Genomic DNA, 27,643 nt, shown 5'->3' on the forward strand with positions numbered 1-27,643 from the left:
GGGGATATCTGGAGCAGGAAGGCTGAGAGTGACTGAACTGTGTGGAAGTTAATAGACAGGCGTGAGGAGTTGTTGGTTTTTAATAGACATACGTGCAGTTGTGTTTGCAGTGGTATTAAGGGTGGATTGGGAGAAGATACAAGTGTTCATGCCCTGAGCTTCAGCCTCTTACTTCCTTTCATTCTTCCTTTTTTCCAGTGTATCATTTGGTTTTCTTTCCTTCCCTGTCCTCCATGGGGGAGGGGGAGAGAAGGCACTAATTATTTATAAGTGTTAGTCATACCCAGTCATTAAGCTTAGTCACTACTCAGGACTGTGCATTTGATGGTTGGTAAAAATCAAAACGAGACCTGATTTTGTTTAAAAGCTTTATGAATTCAAGCTTACAGGTGTGAAAATAGTTCTGTTTCTGTGTGCAGACTAACTGAAAAAGCAGAGTTATTTAATAAATGTTGCTATCAGCCAAATGACATGTAATATCATGTCCCCGTTGATAGTTTGTATTGAACTTGCAGGCGTAGGGTTTGGCATATTCTCAAAGCAGAATAACTTCTGTATGGGCAGTGAGAGAGGCATGAAATCCCAGAGGAGGATGTGGAGAGAACCTTTCCACTGAGGCTGCCCTGGGGAGCTGGCAGTCAGTGGAATTGTGCAGTGTCAGGTCTCCACAGCCCTGGGTGAAAAGGAGGCATCAGCAAAGGGTTTTCTCACTGCTAAAGTTACAAAGGGCGCATACCCGGAGTAGAGAATTCACGGTGGGGACAAATTAAAGGAATGCACTTTTTATGGGTTTTCATGCACTTAGTTGTTGTAGGGTATTGCTTTTTGAAGGAAGAAAACAATAATTTAAAGCATTTAAGGCATTACTCCCCATTAAGTGTGTGTGTGTGTGCAGACTGTGGTAAATGCAAAGTAGATTGGCCATTCCCATTTAACACCAACGTTGATATGCCTTGGTTTAGACTAACTGTTTGTCACAAGTGAAGACTAGTTGAGTTAAAAAATCTCCTATTGAACATAACAGAGGAAAAGAATTAGTGACGATTTTGTTTCTTCCTTTTTGAAGACCACATCCGATTTTGGTATAACTGCATTGTTGTATGATGTAAATATATTGAAACCAATGACAGAGCTAAATCTGAATCACTTGGAGATCAATAATTAAAGCAATTGGTTTAGCTCTCGATAGTGTTTTTCTTAGCTCTTGCTACATCAGACTAAAGACAGATTTGTGTGATGATTGGGTTGCAATTTAACAGAGCACTCTGGTGTTTTGGCTTTGTATGCTTGACTAGAAAGGAATGTTAACACACTTTCAAGGAATATAGCTTTCCAGAGAAGTCAGAATAGTTTCAAATCACACTGTTGTTGAAACATTTGTCAATTGTTGCTATATAAATTGATATATTTCCCAGAACAATTCTTACACACCTTTTAAACAGAGCAGGTAAGATTTTTTTTCCATATGGGATCACTGTTAAATGCAGGGGCTTTTTGACTCTCCAGCGTGACATTATTCCTTTAACTATATTCTTAGAAGAGTTGTGAATCAATGCTTTACAAATGATTCACTTCTTCACCTTTCAGGCAGTACAGTTGAGTTCTGTAATTTGAAACTGAATTCTTGCATAGTAAGAGGAAGCAAAAGCTTTTAAAATGAGGTTGAGTTTTTTGTTTGTGGACTCTTTAGTAAGAAAAAAAAGACAGCTTTTCATAATATGAACTTGTGTACTTGGTCTGTACAAAATACTCCTTCTGTGCACTGCAGTCAGGATTCTTGAGGATATTTGCAAATGTATCTTTCACCCACGTTGGCAATAATCATAAATCAGCTGTTAAAGAATCAGCATTTCCGAGATCGTAACAATTAGTTGTGATCTGTGTGTGCAGGTTGGGCGTGTGGAGAAAGGGATGATGGCAAACAGTGGAGCGCTGTAGTAAACTGATGCTGTACCAAAACTTTTAGGCATTGGATCTGGGTAGAATTTTACTTTATTCCAGAGTGGCAGGAGCTGAAAAGTAAATGGAGTGCTGTGCTTTTGTAGTTCTTGTCCAAAACTCTGTGCTGTGCCAGTCTTCACTATGGGTAATATTTAGTGCCTGTTGGGAGAGACTCCAAGTGTTTTGTATTAGAGATGCTCTGAAGCAACAACTGACAGTCATGGCATGTTTTTTCATGCTAAGTTGTAGCTCACCTTCAGCACGGCAGGTGCCTTTCAGACGCGTGGGCACAGTGTGCACTGTGTGCTCAGTGCAGCTCTGCAGAGCCTCAGCTTCATGGCTTTGGGGTGCCCATTCCTCTGAAACAAGCTGTGAGGGAATCTGGTACACACTCTCAGGTTGCTCCAGCGTGCTGGACAGCTCTAGCTCTGCTGGCAGTTTTATGGCCTGCAGACCTGCAGCTGAGCAGGGAACGTATCTGCTACTAACTCGTGTTTGTACAGCCTGACCTCACTGTGCCAGCGCAGGGGAGGCACTTCTGGAGCAGCTCAAGTCACACTTAGTGTTCATTTTGTGCTGACTGGTTTGCAGGACCTGATACCTGCACTATGGAGACTTTTCTGTCTCAATGGGATAACTGTTGTTATCTTGTGGAGCTGAGATGCCTTTATAGAAGTCACGAAACAACCACGTTTGTTGATGAAACTCAAGAGCCTGGATCTCTGATGGTGTCAAAGGCTTCAGCCAGGAAGTTCAAGTAAAAGCTTTCTCTGGATTTCTTGTGCAGCACAGGTCACCTGAGGTTCTAAGCACCTAAACTTAAGCCAGAGCATCTAATGCAGCTGGTGCACACCTCTCATGAAGAGCGAAATAATGTGTCTTCAGTGACATCTAATCCACAGCTATGTTACCATTTACAGTTCTGTGCTATTCATCTTGACTTGTAATCCCCATTTCTCATGAACTGGTGTATAGATTGTCCTGCATGAGCTGCTACACATGTTCTGCTTACAGATGCTGCTCTTTGACATGTGTAAATAATTGTAAATGTGCTACAAGTGGTCTGGTGTTAGGGAAGATTCCCCTAATTACTCAGGTTTTCATAGAACTTCAGTGGACCAGCAGACTTCAATAGGTTCTTTCTGCTTTACCTGACCCTTCCTTCCCGTAGAGTTAGAACTTTTCCAGGTGGGTCAGTTACTGTGAGAGAAGGAATGGTGGATTGTTGGACAGCATTGATGTCAGTACCAGGTTGTCCATTCCTTTTCTGGAAAATGAAGGACATATATCTCTTCTGCTGAAAGCTCATGGTCCCAGTATTACCTGGTCCAACGACCTAAAGAGCCTGGACTCATCCCCTTTGCTTTAGATGGTTTTTGTGGTGTGTATGGCAACAACTTGCATAACCTTACAGACATTCACTTTCCGTTCTGTTGCAACAGAATCTCTTCTGACAATTCCATAGGGATACTCTCATAAAGCTTTCTCCTGCTAATATGGCACAGCCCACTTAGGATTACTGTCAGAATTTTCTGCCATGTCAAATGTTTGCAGCATCTTGCGACAAATGAGTGTGCGCTCGAGAGCTTAAGGCCCGAGTGCTTTGACGTGGAGATAGATAACCTTATAGTGAACTTCCCTGGCAAATCTAGTTAGGATTTGAAGATTTGTCAGATGTCAGTGGACTGTGTGATCAATAACCTTCTTTTCTAGAGGTGTTTGTAAGGACTTTGATTTCCTACACCGGAAGCATCAATCCTCTAGTTATTCTTTCAGGCTTGGACATTCTTTCTGAACACCAGCATGTGTGTGTATTGATTCTTTGCTGCCTAACCTGACCCCAGCTGTTTTTTCTTGGAAAATAAAGTTCAGTTACCTTTCTACTTTTAAGAAGAGAATTTCCTGCAAAAAGATATTCTCCATGCACTTTCAAAATCATACACCCATTAATTCTTCTGTCATGTCTCAGCTACTGAAAAAAACAACCTATTAAAAGTCTAGGTTCTGGATTAGACCATGAGCTACATTGAGGGTAATGAGCAAAATCTGTAAGCCTGAACCTTCTGTTCTTCTGTTCAGTGTCTGCATCAGGAAGAGAGATGTTGTCACTTGGGATCTGATAGGATCCTGTCTAGAGTTTGTATTTCACAGATAGGCAGGAGTTTTGTCCTTGCACACTGGTATGAGACAAGCATGGGCACATTTTTTTGTGGTCCTCTTGTTAGATGCTTGCCAACTGTAGATGAAGTTCTTCAGTGTGTCACCTGTGGTGTGGATGGAGTCCCTGAGGCATGGAGCATTTATCCTGAGCTGACACCTGGATACTCCTGCTGGGTATGGCCGTGAGAGGGGACAATCTGCTGGACTGGGGATTTCCTCAGAACACTGATCTGAAGGTGCCTGCTGTACCTGCAGCAAGTTTTAACTCTCTCCTTGAGAAGTCCAGCTCCTATAAATGTTATTAATCAAGATGTACCAGCAAAACCTGGTAACAAAACAGGAAACTTCTGTGGTTTTTTTTCTCCTTTTGGATGTAGAGCTTCTCTAGCAAGAAAGCTGTATGTCTTGGGAATTACATAGGTAATCAGAGTGGTCTGCAAAGGCTACAAACTACTTTATTAGTCTTCTTTATTATTCTGTTATTTTTTTTCTTTAGTCTTTGCAAAGCCAAGCCACATTTCAAAGAAGTAAGGAAGAGGGAGGTGTTTGAAAAGAGCCTGGTTTGTGTTTTTCTGACATGTCTTATGGCCAGAGCTCTTCACTTTTGATTCCAGTGCGTAATTTCACAAGTTTTATTAATTAAAAAACAAACACCAACTAAGAAACAAACCCCCAAAGCACAGCACTTTGTAAATGGAAATGCCAATAGCAAATGGAAACACAAATAAGCAAGAAGCAAAGATGGCACTGTAGAATCATGCAGCTACATCCTATAATAATGACATTTTCCCTTCCAAACACTCTGGTAAACAGGAGGGATGTGGGAAGATCTCCACAACAAGAACACATGAGATGACCACTGTACTGGTCAAGAGCACAAGTCCCTTTGGCATAAGGAGCAATCCAGCTCAGTTTTGTTAATCCTTCATTTGGAGCCATGATGAATTGTTTAATTCAAACTAAAATATGAGACTCTTTCAGGATTCTCCTAAGCCTCTGACTTCTAACAAAAATGGTAATTAATTTTAATTTTAATTAGTTTTTTAATGACAGACTTGGAAAGAATGCTTGAATATTTGCATTTTTAATATTGTATATGATTTTAGAGTACACGTGATCAGACTTTCTAGGAAAAATAAGGCAGAGAGATATTTAAAATGAACAAGTTTTATTGTCACCTTTTCATAATTGAACATTTCCAATTATCTTTATTAGCTCTTTGAGCTTAAACAGTAATTTATCCATTTGTGGAACAAACCCCTGGATGATAAACTTGAAACAGAAAGATGTTTTTCATCCTTTTTTATCCCACTTTAAATATGTTGCTAAATTTAATTGAAACAGTGAGATACTTTGTACAATATTGTCTATCTACTAGTACCTGGTGGTCAGTTCTGACCTGGTTCATTCAGCATTTGCAAGCCTTAAGCATTGGAGTTATAATGGATGGGGAGAGGGGGCTGTTACAGTCCTACATTGATGTTGTTTAGAAGGAGGAGGTAAGTGGGACTTTCTTTTTAATTCTTAATCAAGTTAACACCAATAAGCCTTCTGAACTTCACTGAAAATCCACTTAGTGCCAACCTGGGTGTAGTTTTGGGTTAGTGAGTTCCTTTTTTAGCTAATTGGGTTGGAAAAGAGTCTGTAGTTGGGCTGGGAGGGGAAAGAAGCTGAGAGAGCAGCTCCACCTCCCTTTTTAAAGAATTCTCAACAAGGCTTGAGGGGTGTTATGTATTCAGTCAAATCTTGCTTGCCTGCACACTGTAGTGCTGGTGAATTGCTGCACAGAAATTTCAGTAACTGAGTTCATCACAATTTGAATTTTTACACCTTGTCCGAAATCGCTGATACACCAACATTCCAAGCAGGTAAAATGTCTCATATCATCATACCATGATTAAAGGTAGTGCAAGATTAGTCAGATATTAGTAATTGTCTTTATGTTTGTATACAGCCCAGTATGTGTGCACAGGAGTTTATCGGGGGTAGACCCTGAGTTAATGACACGTTAGAAACTCTCCAAGTTGAAAATAACTGTGTATCAAGTTTGAGTGGGGATGAAAGAACTATTCAAATGTAGCTTTGTATGAGTTACTTTTTTATTATGACTTTAATACTCGACAGAAAGTTCAGACTTCCCATAGTTAGAAATCTAGCAGGGTAGTACTTAAAGTCAGGGTTTGAATTACAAATGATTGTTTTATCTGTCTGCTGCCAAAAATTGAACTTTCTTGATATGTTTTCTAAAGCTCACATTACTGTGCTTTTCAGCTGTCTGTTTGAGCAGTTGTGCTATGTTAATGTGTAGGCATGTTCTAATTTTGCATGTAGCTCAGGGAGAATATTTCATTGTTCAGACATTGTGCTTGCACTTTATGGGTATCCAACCTTTGTTTTGTGGTTATTTCCCCTCTTTTCTCCCTTCTCATTCGTATTTTGGGGAGAAAACCAGTAAGCTGACAGGACTGCCGTGCCGAGGGGTGGTTGTGATGTCACAGGGCATTAGTAGGTGGTGCAGACCCATTCCTGAACCTGATGTGTGTGTTGAGCTGGAGACAGGAACAGTTAACACAGAGCTCTGATGCTATAAAAGTTCCTCATATGCAGGTGAGGGCTTTTGACTTGGTGCTTTCAAATAATTTTAGTCACATTTCACTAGGAGAGAAGTTTAAAAAACAATCCCCCCCCTTCCCAAACTGCAGTTAGTGTCTTTTATGTTGCTTCTGGAAAAAAATATATAACTTTAAAGAATTTGTATATTACATTAACCTTAGAATATCCTAGGGAATCCCAAAAATGGTGAGTTTTAAGAAAAAGAGTTTTCTATGGGGTGTCAATATAATTCTGTGACATTTAAGGACTTATGAAGGCACAGGCATAGGTAGTTGCATTGGGCCTTTTCAATTGCTAGAAGCTAAATGGTACCCAACAAGCTTTAATATTTCATGTTGAAAATAGCTCCTCTAATCAGATTTTCACTGTACTGATGTTTTCAGTTATAACAGTATTGAAGATTTCCACTGATTCAGTTTTATCTGCTTCAGCTGATTATTATGAGGAATGACAAAAATGGGCAATGTGAGTTCATTTCCTAAGATTTTGTTTGCACATTGGAAGAGGATGGCAGGTTCTATTTGTTCAGGAATGAGCTTGATGTAGTAGTAGGTCATTCTTTAGTCTTTAAAATGTTGAATTTCTCTGGTTTTTTTGTCAATAGCCCCCTCCTTGTAGTGTGAGGCTGATGGAGAGAAAGTAGTGATGGTTCTAATAAGCAGCTGACAGGATCAAGCCCTGTGTTCACTATTAAGACTTTTAAGGCTCTCATAAGCTGTGGTGATGGTGTGTGCCCTTGCTGTTTTAAGGAAAATACTTCTTACATAAGTTATGGGAGAAAATACATTACTGTTTGGAATGGCTTGGAAAATGTTTTTTTGGACTTGACAGCTAAACAAAGAGTATTTATTTCTGTAGTCTGCAAGACTGTAAATAAGTTTCCCCTCCTCCTCCTTTCCTACAGAAAACCAGTTTGAGAATATTTGTTTCTAGATGTAACTCTTGTCCATAGCACATTGTGGATCCCACCTTAACACTTATAAAACTTAAAACACCAATAAAACACTAAATAAATTGCAATGGAAAATCACCTTTTGGATGTAAACTAGTTTAATGTCTCTGTATGACTCAGCTTCATTAAAAGAGCGTTAATGTAGAAAATGTATGGAAAAAATTAGGGGCAAATCAACTAAGGCTTTTCTTTTGAACTCATTTTTATAGAAATAAGTATATGGATTTTTACAGTTTGACTTTCAAACAGTCCAAGAAAACTGTTTAAGGTGTTGTCTGTAAACATTTTGGCACTTCATCTGAATAGAAAAGCAAATAAAAGCTTGACTCTTCTGAAGTAGTCATGCTCTGAGATGGCATAGACCACATCTCCAGATATTGTTGGGAGCGTGTATAGGCTTTTGATTCACTGAACAACACTTCAGAAAAACTTTCTGATTTCAGTAGTGCCTCTTGATTTTCGTGGTGAAGGTTCCTCCTGTAGTTGCTCAGAAAAGCCAACTAATTTTGAGTGCCCAGTTTGTTTCCTTAGGTGGCTTTTCCAGAGCTGATGAGGTCCTGAGGCTCTCCTGGGCTGACTGAGGCGTGAGGAGTGAAGGAGCTCTTGGAAAACAGTTCACATTGTCCAGATCCTGTTTGCACCTTCAAGGAAGAGAGAGTCTCATCTGAAAATCTGCCTGTTAAAAGCTGGTTCCCTCCAGCTGCCCAGTGGGGTTAAGGGTATTGATCTGAGTGACTGAGCAGGGAGTGACGGCCTCATTTCCCCCTCCGTTTTATTTTCCTTTTGAGGTGTAACATGGCACAGTGCAGCCTGTTGCTGATGCACATGAGAGAGATTATGATTTTATAGCCACTTTCATTACTGAATTGGTTATGGGAAATTAATTTAGAACTTAGACAATTGTGTTCCTGTTGATGGTAAAGCTTATGCTTGATTATTTTTCTTCCCCTCTTAACAAGAATCTTGCCTAATGGCAGGATTTTCTTTTATTTGTGTGTTTCATAAAACAATTTCTTAGTAAAGAGCAAGTAGGATTTTTACATGTTGCTTATTTTAACATTGAGTCACATGGAATATTTTTTGTTGGGGCAAATATACCTCACTGTGTTCTGATGCACAATATACTGAGCATTTAGATAGAGAAGGAGTATTTCTGATATTAAGCTTTTCTGCACAAAATGTCATCATGCAGCCAGGTATTTTGATTTTATTCTAAACCTCTTTTGTTAGTTGCTTAGTCCTTCGGCAGTGCATTAATTCCATATGTATCCAACTTGGATAAAAAGATCAGAGAAAGATGTTCTTTCATGTTTGGAGAGGATGTGTGTTGCTTGACCGGTATCTGTTTTCCAGGCATGGTCCTTGTGCGCAGTGAGAACGGGCAGTTGCTGATGATCCCCCAACAAGCCTTGGCACAGATGCAAGCACAGGCACATGCCCAGTCTCAGCCTCAGAATACTCTGACTCCTCGTCCTGCTACACCGACCAGTGCACCCCCAGTGCAGATATCGACAGTGCAGGTCAGTTCAGTGATTTGTAGGGCTAAAAAGTGTAAGATTTATTTTCTTCCTGTGAACAATACTCCAGAAAGTAAGGCATGGTTTTAGGGATTGAAGAAACCATAGATCTAACTGGGGCTATACAGGCTTTTCATAGATTCATAGAATGGTTTGGGTTGGAAGGGACCTTAAAGCTCATCTCGTTCCAACCCCCCTGCCACTAGACCAGGTTGCTCCAAGCCCTGTCCAGCCTGGCCTTGAGCACTTTCAGGGATGGGGAGTCCACACCTCTCTGGCAACCTGGGACAGTGCCTCACCACCCTTATAGTAAAGAATTTCTTCCTAATATCTACTCTAAATCTACTTTCCACATGGCATAGGTGATGCATTTTGTTCCTAGTTCTGTTACAGCTTGGCTCTTACTCATCAAAAATATTTGTACCTGTCTGAATCTCATTAAGTTTAAAACTTTGACACAGAGAAGACCTCATATGGTTGATGTGTACAACTCTTTGCCCCGGAGAAAATGTAAGACTAAAAGAAAAAAGTGGATATGGGTGTATTTACTCTGAGATTTTGACAGTTGCATTAGGTTCGAGTCTAAAATTCCTTCTCACGGTTTTCTAGTGGTTTAGATGCATTCTTTGGGATCTGCACCAATATTAACTGTCCAGGGACAAAATACTAGATAAGGTAGAGGATATTTAACTACAGGCACTGATATGTTTGGGTTTTTTTTTCCTCTTCCCCAGGCTCCAGGAACACCCATCATTGCACGACAGGTGACACCAACTACTATTATCAAGCAAGTGTCTCAGGCTCAAACAACAGTGCAACCCACGACAACGCTACAGCGTCCCCCGGTTGTGCAAGTGAGTGTGTAGGAAAGCAATGTATAAATGAGACTGCCAGACAGACAGGAAATGCAGTTGCTAAGTGCAGGGAAGAAATGCCTTCTGGATTATCCTTTCTGAAACATTTGTGGCTCTCAATGTGTATTTTGGATGTACAGGTATAATTTTTTATATCTATGGTATTATTATTTCATATTATACCTGTATGCATCTCTGTTTAGAGGTATCCTGTTAGTATTTGTATCACCACAGAGCTGACTAAAATAAAATACCTTTATGTTTTCTGCCTCAAGAAAGTGATGGGAAATTCCCTTTGGATTTGGAGCTGTGGTGTTATTCCTATGATGGATCTGCAGTCCTGAATTTTGCAGCAAAATTTACAATTGCAAAGACAACTGCTCTGGCAGCCTTTTCTTCCCCAAGCCTTCTGCCTCTCAAACAAGTCTCTTCTTTGGTCTGTGTCCCTCTGGAGACTGAAGGATAGGCAGTGGTGTCAGTCTGGGCTGTCCTCTCATAGCCTGGCCTCTGGTAATCATGGGCTTGCTTGGAAATGTTTTTTTGAGAGATGGTGGTGTGAATTTAAAAAACAGTGCAGGAGTGTGAAATGCTCCACATGGCTTCCAGGCAGCACTGATACAATATGATTGCTGTCGCCTAATCTGTCTCATTGTGCTTTCTTCATCCTTTGAGTAGACAGGATTAGAGAGTTTTAATTTAAAACATGCAGGTTTTGCTATGCATCCAGTTAACCTTTTTTCCCTCAGAGAGCCTTTGCCTATGCCAGTGATCTTTCCAGATCTAAGACTTAATTTACCTAACTGAGTCCCCTTAATTTGCACTGCTGTTACACTGGACAAAGAAAAATAAAGATCATTCCATCTGCATATTTTGTGCTGTAATGAGCACACCATGGACTTCGTTCATCCTGATTTCAAAAAAATGAGACAAATGAAACCCTTGTCTCATTTAGTTTCTCTCAAAATACCAGTGTAAGTTAGCTTTGGCAGCACTGGAGCCTCTTTTCTTGTGCACCTTTATATAAAGAGCGAGTTTACAAATGATTTGTTAAAATTCTGAGTGTCAGCTGTAACTTGATAGGAATTGCTGTCCCAGAGTTGTTAATAATTAGACTGTGTTGGAAGTCCATGAATGAGCTGAGTACGTGAGAAGTTCTTGTTTACAAGGGTGATTCTTTAGAGGTGATGTTCCTACTCTGAGCTGCCGATCTGTCTACAAAACTAGAAAAGTGTTTTGTCCCATTGTTCGTCACAAAGACCTCGAGAAGATCCGAGCTTTTGTCATCAGTGCCTTTTTAGAAATTCTTCCCTTTGGAAGTGGCATGTAACAAAACAGGCAGAAAAAGCTATTGCGTTCACAGGAATTCAGCACTCGTTTAAGCTGTGTTTTTAAACCACAGTGGCTGAAGATATGCTTATGGTATTTTCTTCAGTGACCAAAAATCGCACAATTTTTCAACTTTTTGGGATTCCTGTTTTGAATGTGTTTAGTGCCATCTGGTGGCTCTTTCTGTTCACTGCAACAGATCTCACATCAGTAACTTATTTATAGCTGAGAAAGGTGTTCTACTGTCCCAGAGCTCGTTTTCTCTTTGATGGCTCAGGAAAACAGGTTTTTGATATCTTTTGAGTAATCTTGTGTTTGTATTCTCTGCAGCCTCAGATTGTTCTGGGTGGTACTGCACAAACAACCACGTTGGGGACAGCAACAGCTGTACAAACTGGAACTCCTCAGAGAACAGTGCAAGGAACAACGGCCACCTCCACTGCTGCCACAGTAAGATACCGATAAATTTAAGGTCTCTTTGTGTATTCACATATACACGTGTGTATATATATATATATACACACACACACACACATAAATGTAAATACAGAGTGGAGAGCAGTAAGGGTTCAGGACTTCGGTGAGCCATTGGTGTTGAAAAAGTAAACTTTTAATAGAACTGTATAAGTAAAAGGTGTGGATACAGGTCTCTTGAATTTTGATAGGTGTCAAAGTATTAATTTTTATTTCTGTAACAGTTTTAAAACACTCCTTTTTTTCAAAACACATTAGATGTATTTTATTGAACAGTGAATTGTTCAGTGCTGCAGACTAGAATCAGTATGACAAGGGATAAAAAGCTGACACTGATTCGTTCAAGCTGCATGTTTCCAGGACTGCAGAACAGGGAGAATCCATGCACTGTGAAAGAAAAGCTTTGCTATTTGTTGTCCTGCTAAAACACTTATTTTCTCACACACAATGTACCATTATTAAAATCATTGGTGTTTCCTAATTTCATGAAGAATCATACTTTCTTAAATTTTGATAACAAAAATATACAATACATACATATGAAGAAAAATCATAATTTCAGTCTGGTTATGTCTTAATCATTGAGGAACATAAATCTGTAAATAATACTCTGCAGTTTTGAACTTTATTTCTCAAAGTATATGATCAGATCACATATGAAAAAAGTGTTTATCTTCACTTCTCTGACTGTTTCACTTTTACTCTTCCTCCTAAGGAAACTATGGAAAATGTGAAGAAATGCAAAAACTTTCTGTCCACATTAATAAAACTGGCATCATCTGGAAAACAGTCTTCAGAGACTGTGGCCAACGTGAAAGAATTAGTACAGAACTTGCTGGTAAGAAAAGCTGGAAGAGTATCTGGGCAAATTCAGGCTCAGAACTGAGGGCATTATTTTTTTTCAGGGGAGAGAGTTTATAAAATCTGAGATAAATTAACTTTGCTTCTTCTGAATTGAAATAGATGCATAAATTTTCCATTGAGTTTGTAAATGAGATATTACTGCTTATAGTCATGCATGAGAACATGAGTTAAATTGAACTGTAATGTAAATAGTGGCTCTTTAAATTCCACATTTTGATAAAATGGTGAATAAAAAGATTCATTATGTACTTGAGACAAGACACTACAGGCAGTGCAATAGCTGAGTGTATGAAATCACAAGTGAAATCACGATGTTATATGATTCAAATGTAAAACCTTGAAATAATTAATATTTATAGAATGAGTACTAGTATTGCTAAGCCTACTTGTTAGCAACCTTTAAGGTAAGGTAGAGCATCTTCCAGATGTCATGTGATAACCAGAGGTCTGTAGGTCTTACTAGTAGAAATTTATAGTAAAATTAGTTACTACCATAAAGCTATTGGCAACTAAAAATAGTGAAGGATGATAAAGCCACTTATTTCCAATAAATTGTTATGTTTAATTATTTTTGGTGTTGGATGTCTGTAAAAGTTAAGTTTGTTCATTTGTTTTTTCTGTTTTAAAGGATGGTAAAATTGAACCAGAAGACTTTACCAGTAGGCTGTACAGAGAACTTAATTCTTCACCTCAACCTTACCTTGTGCCTTTCCTGAAGGTAACTTGTGTGCACTACTTTTCTTTACTTCTGTGCTTATGTATCAGCAGCAATGAACACAAGCACATCCTTTACCAGTGGAGACAGAATTCCAGAATGATGTAAAATGGAAGTTTTAAATGGTGCCTGGTTAGGCTTTTGCTCCCTTAAAAAATATTTTCACCTCTTAGTTCCAAGAGTTTGTTAGTGTGATTCCTTGGCACGGTCGGTAAGTCATGTAAATTCTACCACAGTGTCACATTGTAGCTCTTTCAAGAAATCTGAAAAGTTTTCTTTCTCTGACTTAGACCAGCAAACCTATGAATTGATTTATTATTCTATTTTTAGTCCTGGAAAGAAAACAAGGGATTGAATTATACAGAAAACTGCACCTTCTGAGCAAGTCTTTTGCCTGGGCTGTATAACTGTTTGTATAGATAAGCAAGAAATTTACCACCTCTTAATAATAAATCACATTTGTCTTAAATTTTGTAGTAATTGGACACATCTCAAAGTAGTGTTTATTCCGAAACATTTACCATCTGAAAATCAGGGAAAGTACACCACCATTGAATAGTAAGAGTGTAACTGCTTGACTAATGTATGATTAAGGGATATAGCTGTAGGTGTATGTTGACATTTCTGGGTTCTTAAATGCTTGTTCAACCTTGAGCTGTTCCTGAGGATAAAAATTGTTGCCATAAGAAAACAGCTAATTTAAGAATCCAGTAAAACACTGTGGTCTCTGAGCTATTCTGAAATCCTCCTTGGTGTTCCAGTATGTCTTTTAAGCCTTCACATGTAGCTGGGAATGTGTGGAGGAGCACGGTCAAGGAGGGCAGCATGGGCTTAGGTTGTTAAATACATACCAGGCTTCCAGATAGGCTGCATAACCTAGATGCCCTTGATATCCAAAAGGCATTGTCCCTCTGTCCTGCTTATTAAATGTGAGCAGCCTGGTATTCCTGGTGCTCACTTGCCATCTTTTCTCAGGCACACACAGACCGATCCAACAGATTGAAAGGAAACGTGGCATTTTTCTCCAGTTCATATTTCCTCGTGCGAGGAGTAGAAAAACCTGACAAAATTCTTTCCTTTCCTCTCTTCCAGAGGAGTTTACCTGCCTTGAGACAGTTAACACCAGACTCTGCAGCTTTCATTCAGCAGAGCCAGCAGCAGCAGCCAACGACGCAGGCGACGATAGCCACGATCCCGTCGGCGGCGGCCGTGCTGCTCAGCTCCTCGGTGCAGCGCACGGCGGGGAAGGCGACTGCCACTGTCACAAGCACCCTCCAGCAACCTGTCATCAGCCTCACTCAGCCCACACAAGTTGGTGTTAGTAAACAAGGCCAGACCACGCCACTGGTACGTGAGCTGAAGTGCAGCCCGAAGTGGTTCAGCTCAAAGATCTTTAGGCTCTCCAGAGAAACTACTGGGAAAAAAAGCATAGCTTGAAATCCATCTTGATTAAAGAGCTGTTAGGGTTTGTTCTTCCCACTTGATTGCCAGGTTATTTACAGTGCTTTTTTTCCTTATTATTTGCAGGTTATCCAACAGTCTCAGAAAGCAGGGGCGTTGATAAGGCCCCCCCAAGTGACATTGACACAGACACCCATGGTAGCATTGCGGCAGCCACACAGTCGTATTATGCTCACAACTCCTCAAATTCAACTGAATCAACTTCAGACAGGTAAGAGGTCAAGATACCTGGTAAATGCCCTATTTGATAGCATTACCTGAAGTGTAGTTTTGGGATTGCGTGCCCAGAGAAGTTGGCATCCCATCCTTGCAAGTGTTCAAGGCTAGATTGAATGAGGCTGGGAGCAACCTGGTCTGGTGGAAGGTGTCAGAGGTTCTGAAACTAGATGATCTTTAAGGTCCCTTCCAACTCAAACCATTCTGTGATTCTATGAATGTCAGTTCTTAAATGCCTTGGAGCTGTATGATGGCTTTTGTACTACTGCTAAAATCTTCACTGTGTAGTGCCATAGTGGCTGGGGATACACATTCCTCAGGGCAGCATTTACAGCCAGAAATTGTTGTGGGTGCTGAAATTGTGTGGGAGGGTCCTGCTTTTTAGGTGAAATGCTGTCAGAAGCTATTGAGGTAAAGTCTTTGTACCAGATCTATTGCCATAACTACCTGTGAGTGGCCTGGAAGTCTGAAGTCTTACTAATGTAGTACAAATTTTGTCTGTCTTGCAGTACCTGTGGTAAAACCAGCAGTATTACCTGGAAACAAAGCTATTGCTACTGTTTCAACACAAGTAGCTGCTGCTCAGAAGAATAAACTGAAAGAACCTGGGGGAGGCTCTTTTAGGTGAGGAACTGTGTGTTGGTACTTGTGCTGCCTGGGCAGCTGAACTCTGGGGCTTTCCTGGGTGCTGCAGTGGTGCTGAATCCAGCTGGGGAAACTCACAGTAACCTGGACATGGATTTTCTGAGGGCAGTTTTGCTTCTTTAACAAATACTTCAACAAACAGTGCTGGACTTATTTGTGCCAGACTGGTTTTAGCATTTCGCTGGCACTAAACCTCATAAACAATTCCTGCCCAGACAAGCAAATGGAATTCATTCCTTCACTTCTCTCAGCTCTGCTTGAGTTATTTGGATGTACAACTGTCTTAGTGATGAGGGCAGATTATTATTGTTTTGTGGTAGTGATTTGTCTGGTCTCTTGTTTCTTAAGGTGTTGAAACAGTTCATAAGAAAGGATCTTGTAAAAACCAGGAACTGCAAAATTAGTGCTCTTTGAAATCAAAGCAGTAATTTCTCATTTGCAATTAAATTAGTTTTATCATCTAAGAAAAGCAAATAAAATGCAAAAATAAAAGTATTCTGGTTTTGTGGAATTGTTCAGGAATTGTGGAATTCATTCTGTGCAGCTGTGGTATTGTAGCAGTGTGCACAGATAGGCACTAAATATTATAATACAACATTGTAATAAGTTTTCCTTCCTTTAAGGGATGATGATGACATTAATGATGTTGCATCAATGGCTGGAGTCAACCTGTCAGAAGAAAGTGCTCGGATATTGGCAACAAACTCTGAGCTGGTGGGCACATTAACAAGGTCCTGTAAAGATGAAACCTTCCTTTTCCCAGCACCTTTACAAAGAAGGATATTAGAAATAGGTATGTTGTTTTATCTTGAACATTAATAAAATAAATTTTACTACTCTTGGGTTTAATTCAAAGCATTTTCCGTGGAAATTGATTTGAATGGATTAAGTTGCTGGAGTTGTTACCTTCTGATATTTTCTGGTATATTCTGATGCTTGTGGGCAGTCACTTGGCTTATGAAAGTAGAAAAGTGCCAAGGAGTAGCAAACCTATAGAGTTGTCTTCCAAAGTGATGGCTCTCAACATCAAAACTACTCAACCTGGTTAAAATTCTGACTGTATAAATAGATTCATGTAACAAACATGACATAAACAACGAAATGAACTCAGAAACACTTTTATCATGTTTACTTAGTAATTTAGAATTGATGGGTGAAACAAAAAGCAACCTTGAATTATTTGTTATACTGTAGTATACAGCATTAGTTAATATATACTAAATTTTGTTAAACTAATGTACATTTTCATGTGTATGCCATTTTCTATTTGATGCTTGCCTGAGAAATACCCGAAAGCATCATTTTGAAGAAGGCATTTGGATTTCCATGACTGAGAATGACCTCATGTTTACCTCTGTTGTAAGGTACTTATTTACAACTGTCTTCTTTTCCTGATTGTAGGTAAAAAACATGGAATAACAGAAATCCATCCTGATGTAGTTAGCTACGTGTCGCATGCTACACAACAAAGAATACAAAACCTCGTGGAAAAGTTATCAGAGACTGCTCAACAAAGGAATATTTCTTACAAGGTAACTGTGTTTGATTGCACAAACAAAGTGGCAAAATTGCACGAATTCAGCAGGCTGTCGTGCTGGCTGTAATGCAGGAGTTCAGGTGTTGTTTATTCTCTTTGAATGATTCATCTGCCATTAAGATATTAATACACATGGGTGACTAGAACTTTTCAACTTGCATATACAAAATGGTTTTAAGACAAATGCAGAGAAACTGTGCCCCTCCCCTTTATTCATTATGTCAAATGTTTGGAGTCTGAGTGATTGTACAGTCAGACAGACAGATAAAAGCACTGCTTTGAATTCTCAAGGGACTGTTATGTGACAGATGCGTGTTCTTAATAGATGCAAATGCCTGAGCAGCATTTAAAAAAACCACACAGGCTCTGTGAAATATGTTTGAGAGGTTAAAGCTGTGATGATATTAGTTTAGAAGTCAAAATCTGATGATTCATGGACTAGAACAAAATGCCTTTAAGAGTTCTAGCTGGTTTGACTGGTGTAAATATACACCTGCTATTTGTCTGAAAAGGACACAGTGAACACTGGAGCTTTGAATGTGTATGTTCTCCCCCAGTACAGTACAAGTTAACAGCTTTGTTTTTAAGAAAGTAATGAGAAACATATTTGCTGTATTTTCAGGATGATGAAAGATACGAGCAAGCGAGTGACGTTCGGGCACAGCTGAAGTTCTTTGAACAGCTTGATCAAATAGAAAAGCAGCGCAAAGATGAACAAGAAAGGGAAATTTTAATGCGTGCAGCAAAGGCAAGTGCTCGGGTTTCACACGTGGTTGCAAAGTGTCATTTTTGACATCAAAACAGCAGAGTTTCTTTTCATTCTAAAACACTTGCAGTGAAGGGGAAGACTGAATCTTCAAAGATGGGACTTGATGAATGTGTTCTTAACTAGAACTCAGTTTGGCTTTTCACGGTAAAGCACGTGAGACAACTTCTTTGCCAGTCCCATTGAAGGTTACCAAATTAAAGTAGACCTTAAAAGGTAGTTTTTGCATTTTACATTGTGAAAAAGATGAATTTATAGCTTGGTACTCTTAAATGCAATAGAGAGGTTACAGGTGTTTTGGAGACTAGAAAAAGAACTCGGAAGGATTTTTACAAGTTGGAGAAATACAATAAATAAGAAGCAGTTGATGTAAACATTTAACTTTGTGGTTTTTACTCAGTGAATATAGAATGAATATGATTAGGTAAGAGCACCCTAGAATAATTCACAAAACAACCTAAGGCTTCTGTTGATTTCATGATCTGGTATGAACTGATAATGTCAAGATCCAGATTTGTTTTGTTGTTGGTCTAAAGAATGTGTGGGATTAACAAGAGTCAGGATTTGATAGGACAAGAGGTAATGGCCTCAAGTTGCATCAGGGGAGGTTTAGATTGGATATTGGGAACAATGTCATCACCAAAGGGGTTGTCAAGCCCTGGAACAGGCTGCCCAGGGCAGTGGTTGAGTCACCATCCCTGAAGTGTTTAAAAAACAGGTACATGTGTCACCTGGGGACATGGTTTAGTGGTGGGCTTGGCATTGCTGGGGAAACAGCTGAACTTGATGTTCTCACAGGTCTTTTCTAACCTAAGCAATTCTGTGATTTTAAAAGTATGACACATACAAGGAATTGCAGGTGCCCAGTGAAATGGGCATTGCTGATGTAAATGGTCTGTGGGTCAGTCAGCTGCAGTTTGTTCAAACAGGAGCCTGACCTGCATGTGTAGGTGTAGCAGGAAGATCTGTTCTGAATAAATGCATAGTTACACAGCAAGGGGAAGAATTTTTCCAAAAAGTACAGGTTTCATTCCTCTTTTCATATGCAAAGTGTCTGTACACAGATCTATGCATTTTGTCTCTTGTGATGGTTTTGTTTAAGGTAGAAATGCCTGGCTATTCCTTTGCTATCTTTAACAAAGCAGAAAAAGGGGGTGCTTTTAAAAAACCCTAAGAAACAGGAAAACTCCTTTTAATTATTAAAAATGGCTTTCCCCTCTCAGGGAGTGGTAGGTATTCCCCACTTCCTGCTGAAGTGTAAGAAAAGCTTCCATATGCTGTCTAAAACAATCTTTAACTACTTATGTAACTAAATTAATTTTTCTCTCTTTTTCTCCAACCATTTCATGTTCATCCTTCGCCAACACAGTCTCGATCTCGACAAGAAGATCCAGAACAGCTTCGGTTGAAACAGAAGGCCAAGGAGGTGAGTGTTCACCTTAACGTGAACTTTTATTTTGGAAATTGAAAGAAAAGTAACGAACTGTACTTGTTCTGGCGAATGCAGATGCAGCAGCAGGAGCTCGCCCAGATGAGACAGAGGGACGCCAACCTGACTGCGTTAGCTGCCATCGGCCCCAGGAAGAAGAGGAAAGTAGACTCACCGGGATCTGGATCAGGGACAGAGGTACAGTATCATGGTCACGTCTGGGTTTGCTGCCTCTGTGCAAACCTTTCTGTTCAGAGCTCTTTCCCCGAGTTTGTGGAAGCTTCCTGAGCAGCACGAGTGTGTTTTGAGTTCGGATTTGCTCGCTCCAAGGCTGGGATCAGTTTTTAGCATCTGCGTAGTGGCATAGGGAGTAAGGTTTGAGTAGTCACAAGTCTTTGTGTTTTGGACCTCCATAGTTTCTGGAAAGATGTTTTTGTGGCTGTAGCCAATCTAACTAAGAGTGCAGACTAATGCTGCTGAGGTAGGTGGGGTGGTAGAACTGAATCACTGCTAAGTTTGACAGCAGGAACTTCAAAGTTGTAGGAACTTGCCTAATTTCTTTCTTCAGCAGTTGAGTTGCCTTAATTTAATGTCTCCACAGCAGATCAGTTTGATCAGTTCCATCTGATTATGGTGTTCTTGCATATCCTTTGTGTATTGTACTCTTGAATCTGGCCTTTTAAACATTTCTCTGCAGATTAAATATCAGAATGCTCAGCGCCTGATTCGTTTAATATTAATTTACATTCTGGCAGAGGACTACCTACTGTATTTCTAAACAAATGAATAAACATGAAATGATATAAAATTGCTTTCTGCACAAGACATTCAATGTGGGATTTCTCCACCATTTAAAAAGAACAAAATCTTCTTGAAAATTGTCATTTGTTGGGCTGAAAGCTCTCTTCATAATTTGAGGATTTTTCCCTGTGGGGCTTTTTGTCTGATAGCAAGTGACAGGATAGTAATAGTTTAATAATTCTGTTTATTACTCCGTGAGCATTCTGAATTTTCAGTGCTACAGCATTTATATTGTAGAAAAGCCTCAAAAGAGTTTACCTTGGTTTATGCTGAATTTCTAGAAGCAATAATTTACATGTGCTTGATATAATATGTTAGAGAACAATCTGAATACTAGTAAATGTTATTTTTGTTTGTAAAGAAATCAAGCCTCTTGAGCATCTTTTAAAGTAATTTTAAGTTTTGAAATATCCTAAAGTGTCTGTGACTGGTAATAAGAATTATTTTTGTATGAGTTGACAAATAACTGTATTAAAGGTTTATAAATGTGGTTTGAAATTATGAAAATTGCAGAATGGGGCACTTTACAAAGATAGATGTGTACACAAATGAAGTTGTCTCAGAGGAATATGCTGAAGTACCTCATGCAGAGTTAATGTTGGCATTGCTTCCTCCTGCATGCTCAGCTGTGCCACCTTAATGGTCTGTTAATGTCACTTAGGTTATGGGATGTATTTTACATCTACTGTGAACACTTGTTTGTATTTCATCTAAATCTGACTAATTTAGTTATCCTGGATTAATCACTTACTGGTTAACCAATTAACTACAGGTTCCCCTGGAAATCTAATCTTTTTGTCTGTTTAATTAAGAACCAGCTGCCTTTGATCTGATACTCACAGCTGTGCTTTTGCTGCTGTGTCACTTGACATTTTTAAATTGGGCTCCACTTGTCACCATTTGTATGCAGTTTGTGGTTAAGGCACATTACGAGAAGTGTGGAAAATAAGGTTTGTCATTACTTAGGCACAGATTTGTAAATGCAAGCTTTTGATGTCTAGGAATACTGAATCTTAATTACATGTAAAATCACTTTTAAGTAGTAGTTGCACTGTTTTGTTTCCAAATTCAACAAATCAGTTTGCTGTCAGTTTTAGAGTTTTATGTCCATGTGATTTTACTGGAAGTTATCAAAAAGCTTCTTAACTTACTCCATGCTTTATAGGAGTAGCATAGCCTTTAAAGACTCCTGAAATTTTACCTTTGCATTTAAAGTATTATGGCCTACAGAATAAAATCAGGCTTGAGTTTCTGTTAAAGGATATTTGAAAACCAAAAATAAACCCCTTATAGCCATTCTTTCTGTTGTCCAGTAATCATATGTATGGATTTGAGAAAATCTAGTCAACATCCAGTGCTCTCCTGCATCTTCTAATTTCCATTGAAGCTGGTGGAAATTAGAGACCTAAGTTGTGCAGGTGCCTTAAAATAACCCTTTGAACATCCAGCCTTTAAGCAGTTCTAAGTACAAGATTTTGGTGGTTTGATGTTTGCTGGGTCAACAGGTAACTTGCTTGAGAATCAAAAATCTGACTTCACAGTTAGCAGGGTGGTGAAGCAACTTCACCTGCACTGAACACAGTGTTCTGCTAACCTAGAGTGATCATTTCCAGGGCAAGGTTGGGTTGGTTTCCTAATAATTTACACTGATCCTAAATACGTTATTTTCACATGTTTAGTGTGAGCCTCAGCAGCTGATTCATGTGGCTCATGCATTAATCTAAATTTTGACCTTTTTAAGTCTGGGGTATTCTTGTTAAGAAAAGGTTTTTTAAAATTATCCAAGCTCTCAGGCAGATAAATCTGTACTTAGTAGTGGAGGGTGTTTGGAACTTCTGGTGTCACCAAGTGTCAAAGTTACATTAAAAAAAAAAGGAAAGAGAAAATTATTCTGGAAAATTGAATTGGAGGGGAAAAAGAACCTATACATGCGCCACAGAATTATAACCTGTTCCCAAAAGAACCCATTACGTAGGTGTAAATAACCTGTCAGCAACAGGCGGCTTCCCAAAAGATTCCCGGCTTTAAAATTGAGGGAAAAGCCTGGATTTCGGTGTGCGCGCTCCATCTGCCGGTCACTGGGCGGTACCGCAGCGTGAGCCGGAGGTCCCTGATCCCTGTCCTTGCCGGGCCGCTTCTTCCCTGCCCTTACCGCTCCCTAGTTTTAGACAAGAGTTGCGTTAATCACACGTATCCCATCAGAACCGTGTTTTCCGCAAGTGAAATCGCCTCGGAGTTGGCCCCAGCAGACCTGCTTTACATCTCACTTGCATTACACAGAGTGCCTCTGAAGAGCTGAAGGATGTGGGTATCCCTAAAGATAGCAAACGATTTTTTTCCTTCTGTTTTTTTCTCCTTTTTTTTTAAGTGACAAATATAATAATATACTACTTGTTTATCTTGCCACTGTGTGTGGGGAAACTGCCAGTGTGTGTAGCAGAGGGATGAGTGATGCTGAATGATGGAGAAGCATTCAGAGATCATTAGAGAATATCAGGAAAGCTGCTTTTAAATATAGTCCCGAGCTTGGTTACAGCTGTTGTCACCAAAAGGAGAGCTCATGGCACCCTGCCATGGAGACTGGGGGGATCTAGGACATTTCTCAAGGCCTCCCAGGCCAGGGAATAGGACTCTTCTCCAAGTCATCCAGAGCTCCAGGGCTGCCCTTGGGATCTCTCTGCTGGTGTTGCGAAGAATTCTGTCCCTTTTGTTTGGGTTGGTTGTTGGGATTGCCTGTCCTTGATGCCTTCCTGAAAATACAAGCTGTGCTTTGTTTTTGTTTTTGGTTTTTTTGTTCTGTACTAAATATCACCGAAAACTTCTAATTGTTCAATTGTTGTTTATAAATAAGGATTAAGTAGAAAATCCCTAATCTGGCAACATAAAGCTTCCTGTACAGAGTTCTTCCCTTGCATGTTTTCTCTGGAAAGTTTTGCAATACCTGGGAGCGTGGACTGATTTCCCTGTTCTTCTCCCTTGCAGGGATCTGGTTCGAGTGCAGCAGTCCCAGGCAGCTCTGGAGTTGGAACAACCAGACAGTTTACGCGACAAAGGATAACGCGGGTGAACCTCAGGGACCTCATATTTTGTTTAGAAAATGAGCGAGAGACAAGCCATTCACTATTGCTATACAAAGCATTCCTTAAGTAAAATGGAAAAGATCAAGGTATTTTTGACGGAGAGACGCCTGAGGACATTTTTTAATATATTTGCAAATTACGCCTTTTTGTAACAAGCAAATGGGATATTGTTTAAAAAACAACCACCTCTTTACATGGAACAGTTTTATATTCCTGTTTATAAATAAACTCTTCAGTATGAGAGAAATACATTTCTGTAACAGTGAGGATACTTACAAGGCCTGTGGATACTATAAAAGGACAATTAAATTTTAACTCATCTCTTGATTGAGTGGCCTTCTTGCCAAACAAGCCATATATAAAGACTGATGGAATCGTTTAGCAAATAACTAGCTACCCTTTGTCAGCCCTGTAGCAGTTTCAACATTAATTGTTCATTTTAGTTCAGTTTTATTCAACTAAATCCATTATATAGGCATATGTCTACAGCAGATGACCTCATTTCATTTAGCTTTTTTTTTTTTTTTTTAAACAGTCAGTTAGCAAAGCAAACTGATTTTTAAAGAATATTTATCTTTCCCCAAAATGCTCAAAATCTAGAGGGATATACAGTTAATTTTAAACATAACCTCAATTTTAATCACATTATTGCTTATTAGAGGCCCTGAAATCCCATAAAGGAGGGTTACTTCTGAATGTTTTAGCAGCATCTGTAAAAATGCATTTTATTTGCTATAGTTTGTAAAGCTGTAAAGTTAAAAAAGGAAAAAAAGGAAAAAAAGAGAAACCTTTTCAGCATAAATATATTTTACTTGCACTGTGTTTTTTAGCTAAAGTGAAAGCTTAGATTAAATAAAATCAAAAGTTGAGAGGAATCATCAAAAGACTGTTTCTCAGTGTGAATCAAGTGTCGAAAAATGGTTGGTGTATTTTGTCAGTAATTGTACATAATTTTTGGCACATAACATAAAAATGGCTATGTAAACTATAATTATTTTGCTAAAAGACTGTATGCAAGCTGTGGGCCTACTTTAAAGATGTCCAGAGCAAAGTCCCTTCTTTGTACCTATTTTTTTATTACAAATATACTAATTGGTTCTTTATATTTTCAGAGGTTATTGTATTAAATTGTCTATTGATAGTACTTTTATGACTGTAAATACTTTGGCTTTCTTTGTGTGAACTCTCATGGTAGAATTTAACTTCTCTTGCGTGTAAACTGAATGCTGATCAGTATTTTTATCAACACCTGACAACTGTTACACCCCTTTTATTTTGTCTTTTAGGAAATCCTGTCTTTCCATTTTTTTTTTCATGTAAATTTTGCACAGTTACTTGTTCATATGTAAATATTTTACTTTCAAAAATGAAGTTTTTAATTGCTATTGTTTTATATAGGATTGAAAGAAAATTAACTCCTTTATTAAAAACAAATTTATCTGTATTTGCTAATGTATTTTTCTCTCTAAATCTTTTCTCCACTTGGATTTATTTTGCTTGGTGAAGTAAAAGATGAGTCTACCTGAGGGGATGCTGTTTCCTAAAGATGCACTTTGGGGTATTTTTATATTGCTTTGTTTTGTCAGTGTTTTGGAGGCATGTGACTTTATGAATCTTGACATTTAATTGTTGTCTTAGGGGTCCTGGTCTGAGATCAATGGATAGTGGGTTTGGTTTTTAAGCAGGGAAGGTGTCTGAAGAGATCTGAAATATTTGGGGTTTGTCTAGTGAAGGTTTAATAAAACTCCTTCTCCTTGAGGGCAACCTGCTCCTCAAACACAATTAACTACAGTGGTTTGCAGAAGAAGATGGGACATAAAACAATTTAGAGCACGGTTATAGAAGAACATAATCAGGGACACTTTTGATTATCAGCATGAAAATCTGAGAAGTATTTCTGATGCTCGGTACTGAATATTTAGCTTTTGGTTTGGTTTTCTTTAATTCCTCCTCTCGTGGGCGACTTAACTCACAATTGTGAGGGCCTAATCCTGCTAATACATTAATTTGATGATTATTCCTTGCAAACAGACAAATCTGTCCACAGGCTGCTGCCCCGAGCGCCCTGCTGTGGATCTGGCACTCGGCCCTCGGGAGATCAGTGTCTCTGGGAAAGCGGATTAGCTCCTAAAGGGATGTACTCACCTGACACCCTGTATGACACTGACCCCAGAACTTTCATTGTTTGTCAACTCCAAACTGTTTTTAAATTGTGCCCTGTTATTAGGGGGAAACAAACACCTTTGGCTTTTGGCCAAAGCGCTGTCAGAGCCTTCCTTTAACTGTAGCAAGAGTTTGGATGCGATTGTTAGTCACCACCGGCACCATGTCTGCAGAGGTAAGTGGGGAAGAAACTGACCTTCAGGTGTTGCTTCCAACAGCAAACTTGGGGCAAGACACGTTTGAAAAGTTAAAGTTAAAACATGGTGTGCTGTACTTGCACTCCCTGTTCAGTAGTAGCTTAGAAATACACTGGAGAGGCCAAGGGCTCTTGGTTTTGTTGTAAGTAACATGAGTTTTAAGTGCACAATCAACCCTTTTACTCCATACAATTTTTCTCAGCTTTTAAAAGTTCCTGTTCTTTTAGCCTGAAAAGCTGTGAGTGTCCATCTCCTTCCAGTAGTTCCAATTCATGGAATTTCGGACTGGGATATTGGCACCTAACTTTATTTTCAGTACTGGAGTGAACACTGCTTCATGCAGCCACTGGCACTTGTGAGAGGTTCTCACAGCAGAGCAGTTGCAGATTTTTGTTGATTTTCTTTTTTTTTTTTTTTTCCTAGTGATAAAACTGGTAACTATTTTTGAAGCTGCTCAGAAGTTTTAGATTTCAAAGCAAAGTCGCAGCTGAGGAGAGGTGGCATTTACAGGGCAACGCATGGGTACAACAGCACTTCTCTTGTGTGTTGGTGACGTATAAAGAGAGAAATTGTGACCCTTTCCTGACCCCAAAGTTTCTGCAGTTCCACCAGAGGGTTAATGTGTGAGGGAATTTGCTGTCCCTTCATCTTCCCTGTACAAAGAATGATGCAACTTCCCTGTAGCACCCCCAAAACTGAAGTTTGCCGTAGCCAGGACATTCTCTGCATGTGCAAGTCTGTGAAGGTTTACTGTACCTTTATTTTATCTCACTTTCAGCTCTATGCCAGGGACAGGTTGCTTCTCTCTTGCCTGTGTGTGACTTGTAGTGGGCTCTCTACCTTGTTTTGCAGAAGTCTTGGTATCTCTTTTTTAACACCTTTGATTAGGTAGTGCATAACTGTAATGTTCCTGAACTATTGATACTGTTGTTCTGGCACAAAAATTGAACAGAACAAATAGGATACAATAAGGATACAGTACAATTCTGAATCCAGCTTGTTTTTCTTATTTCACAGGTTTATAATTAAATAGGTACAGGAAGCCTGTTGAAGTATGTAGTGGGAGATGCACGCTTGAGTGCCCTGATAAATACCATCAAATTCACAGTAATTAAGATTTTGTTGGAGGTTTTTAAGTTTTCCCACACTTCTGAGATTGTGTAAATTGCAAATGATAATTTGAACCATTTTCTTACGTTTACAGTTAATTGTCCATCTGCAGAGAAGAGTCTTATCCTTTGAGGGTGAGTCAGGTGGGGTGGCAGTTTGGCTGGGTACACGGGGCGATGGCACTTCAGCAGTGACAACCCCCTGCAGTGTGTGAGTGTGGACCCACGTGCCCAGGTAAGTGTGCAGAGCCCTGTGCTTGTGCAAGGTGGGAAGGCCCCTTCTCTAAAAACTTCCAGTGCTTGTGCCAGGACTTTTGCCCATCGGGCTTTAGGCAAGTACAGGCCAACCCCTTTGTGTTAAAATGTGCTATGCAGTGCCAAGAGGAAAATGTTTCAGTAGTATGGGTTGATCCTAATCTTCAGATTTTTGGGAATGTCATGTGAACAGCCCCACATGTAAAGCTTGCTCCTCAGTATCTGGGGAGATTTTTCAGCAAGTGACATTTCCCTGTTTGTGAAAGTTTCCAGGCCAACAAATTTGGGAGGTACTTGTTTGTTGAAGGGGTGAATAGGGAGGGCAGCACGTGCTGCTGACCTGCCTTTCATTTGTCCAACACAAAAGCCTTCCCACTTAGGATATCTCCCTGGCTGAATTCTGGGGGGATTAAAACTACATTTTAATTGCACAGATCTGTCCTCCCCCTGCAAAATTGAAGTGACCAAACCCTGCACTCTACAGCCAGTGTCTGGGAATGGATTGTGCCAGAGACTGGGACAAGCCAGGACTCCTTTGTTTTGTGTGGGAGTGTTATTACCCAATGCC

General features: G+C 39.5%; 1 protein-coding gene across 2 annotated transcripts in view; it reads left to right on the forward strand.

Annotated features, from left to right (window-relative positions):
* The window catches only part of TAF4 (TATA-box binding protein associated factor 4), a 36,573-nt gene extending 11,822 nt beyond the window's left edge, over positions 1-24,751 (forward strand). For both annotated transcript variants that reach the window (XM_050313857.1, XM_050313858.1), the window contains exons 3-16: positions 9,020-9,186; positions 9,918-10,037; positions 11,694-11,813; positions 12,553-12,675; positions 13,330-13,419; positions 14,509-14,763; positions 14,944-15,088; positions 15,603-15,717; positions 16,362-16,531; positions 17,140-17,270; positions 17,898-18,023; positions 19,411-19,467; positions 19,549-19,668; positions 23,254-24,751. In XM_050313857.1, the coding sequence (XP_050169814.1) occupies positions 9,020-9,186; positions 9,918-10,037; positions 11,694-11,813; positions 12,553-12,675; positions 13,330-13,419; positions 14,509-14,763; positions 14,944-15,088; positions 15,603-15,717; positions 16,362-16,531; positions 17,140-17,270; positions 17,898-18,023; positions 19,411-19,467; positions 19,549-19,668; positions 23,254-23,421 (1,907 nt within the window). In that variant the 3' untranslated portion in view covers positions 23,422-24,751. The remainder of the gene's footprint in view (positions 1-9,019; positions 9,187-9,917; positions 10,038-11,693; positions 11,814-12,552; positions 12,676-13,329; positions 13,420-14,508; positions 14,764-14,943; positions 15,089-15,602; positions 15,718-16,361; positions 16,532-17,139; positions 17,271-17,897; positions 18,024-19,410; positions 19,468-19,548; positions 19,669-23,253) is intronic.
* Positions 24,752-27,643: the final 2,892 nt, after the last annotated feature.

This window comes from Myiozetetes cayanensis, unplaced genomic scaffold (genome assembly GCF_022539395.1).
Source record: "Myiozetetes cayanensis isolate MyiCay16 unplaced genomic scaffold, myiCay2020 scf19, whole genome shotgun sequence".
NCBI classification, from domain to species: Eukaryota; Metazoa; Chordata; class Aves; order Passeriformes; family Tyrannidae; genus Myiozetetes; species Myiozetetes cayanensis.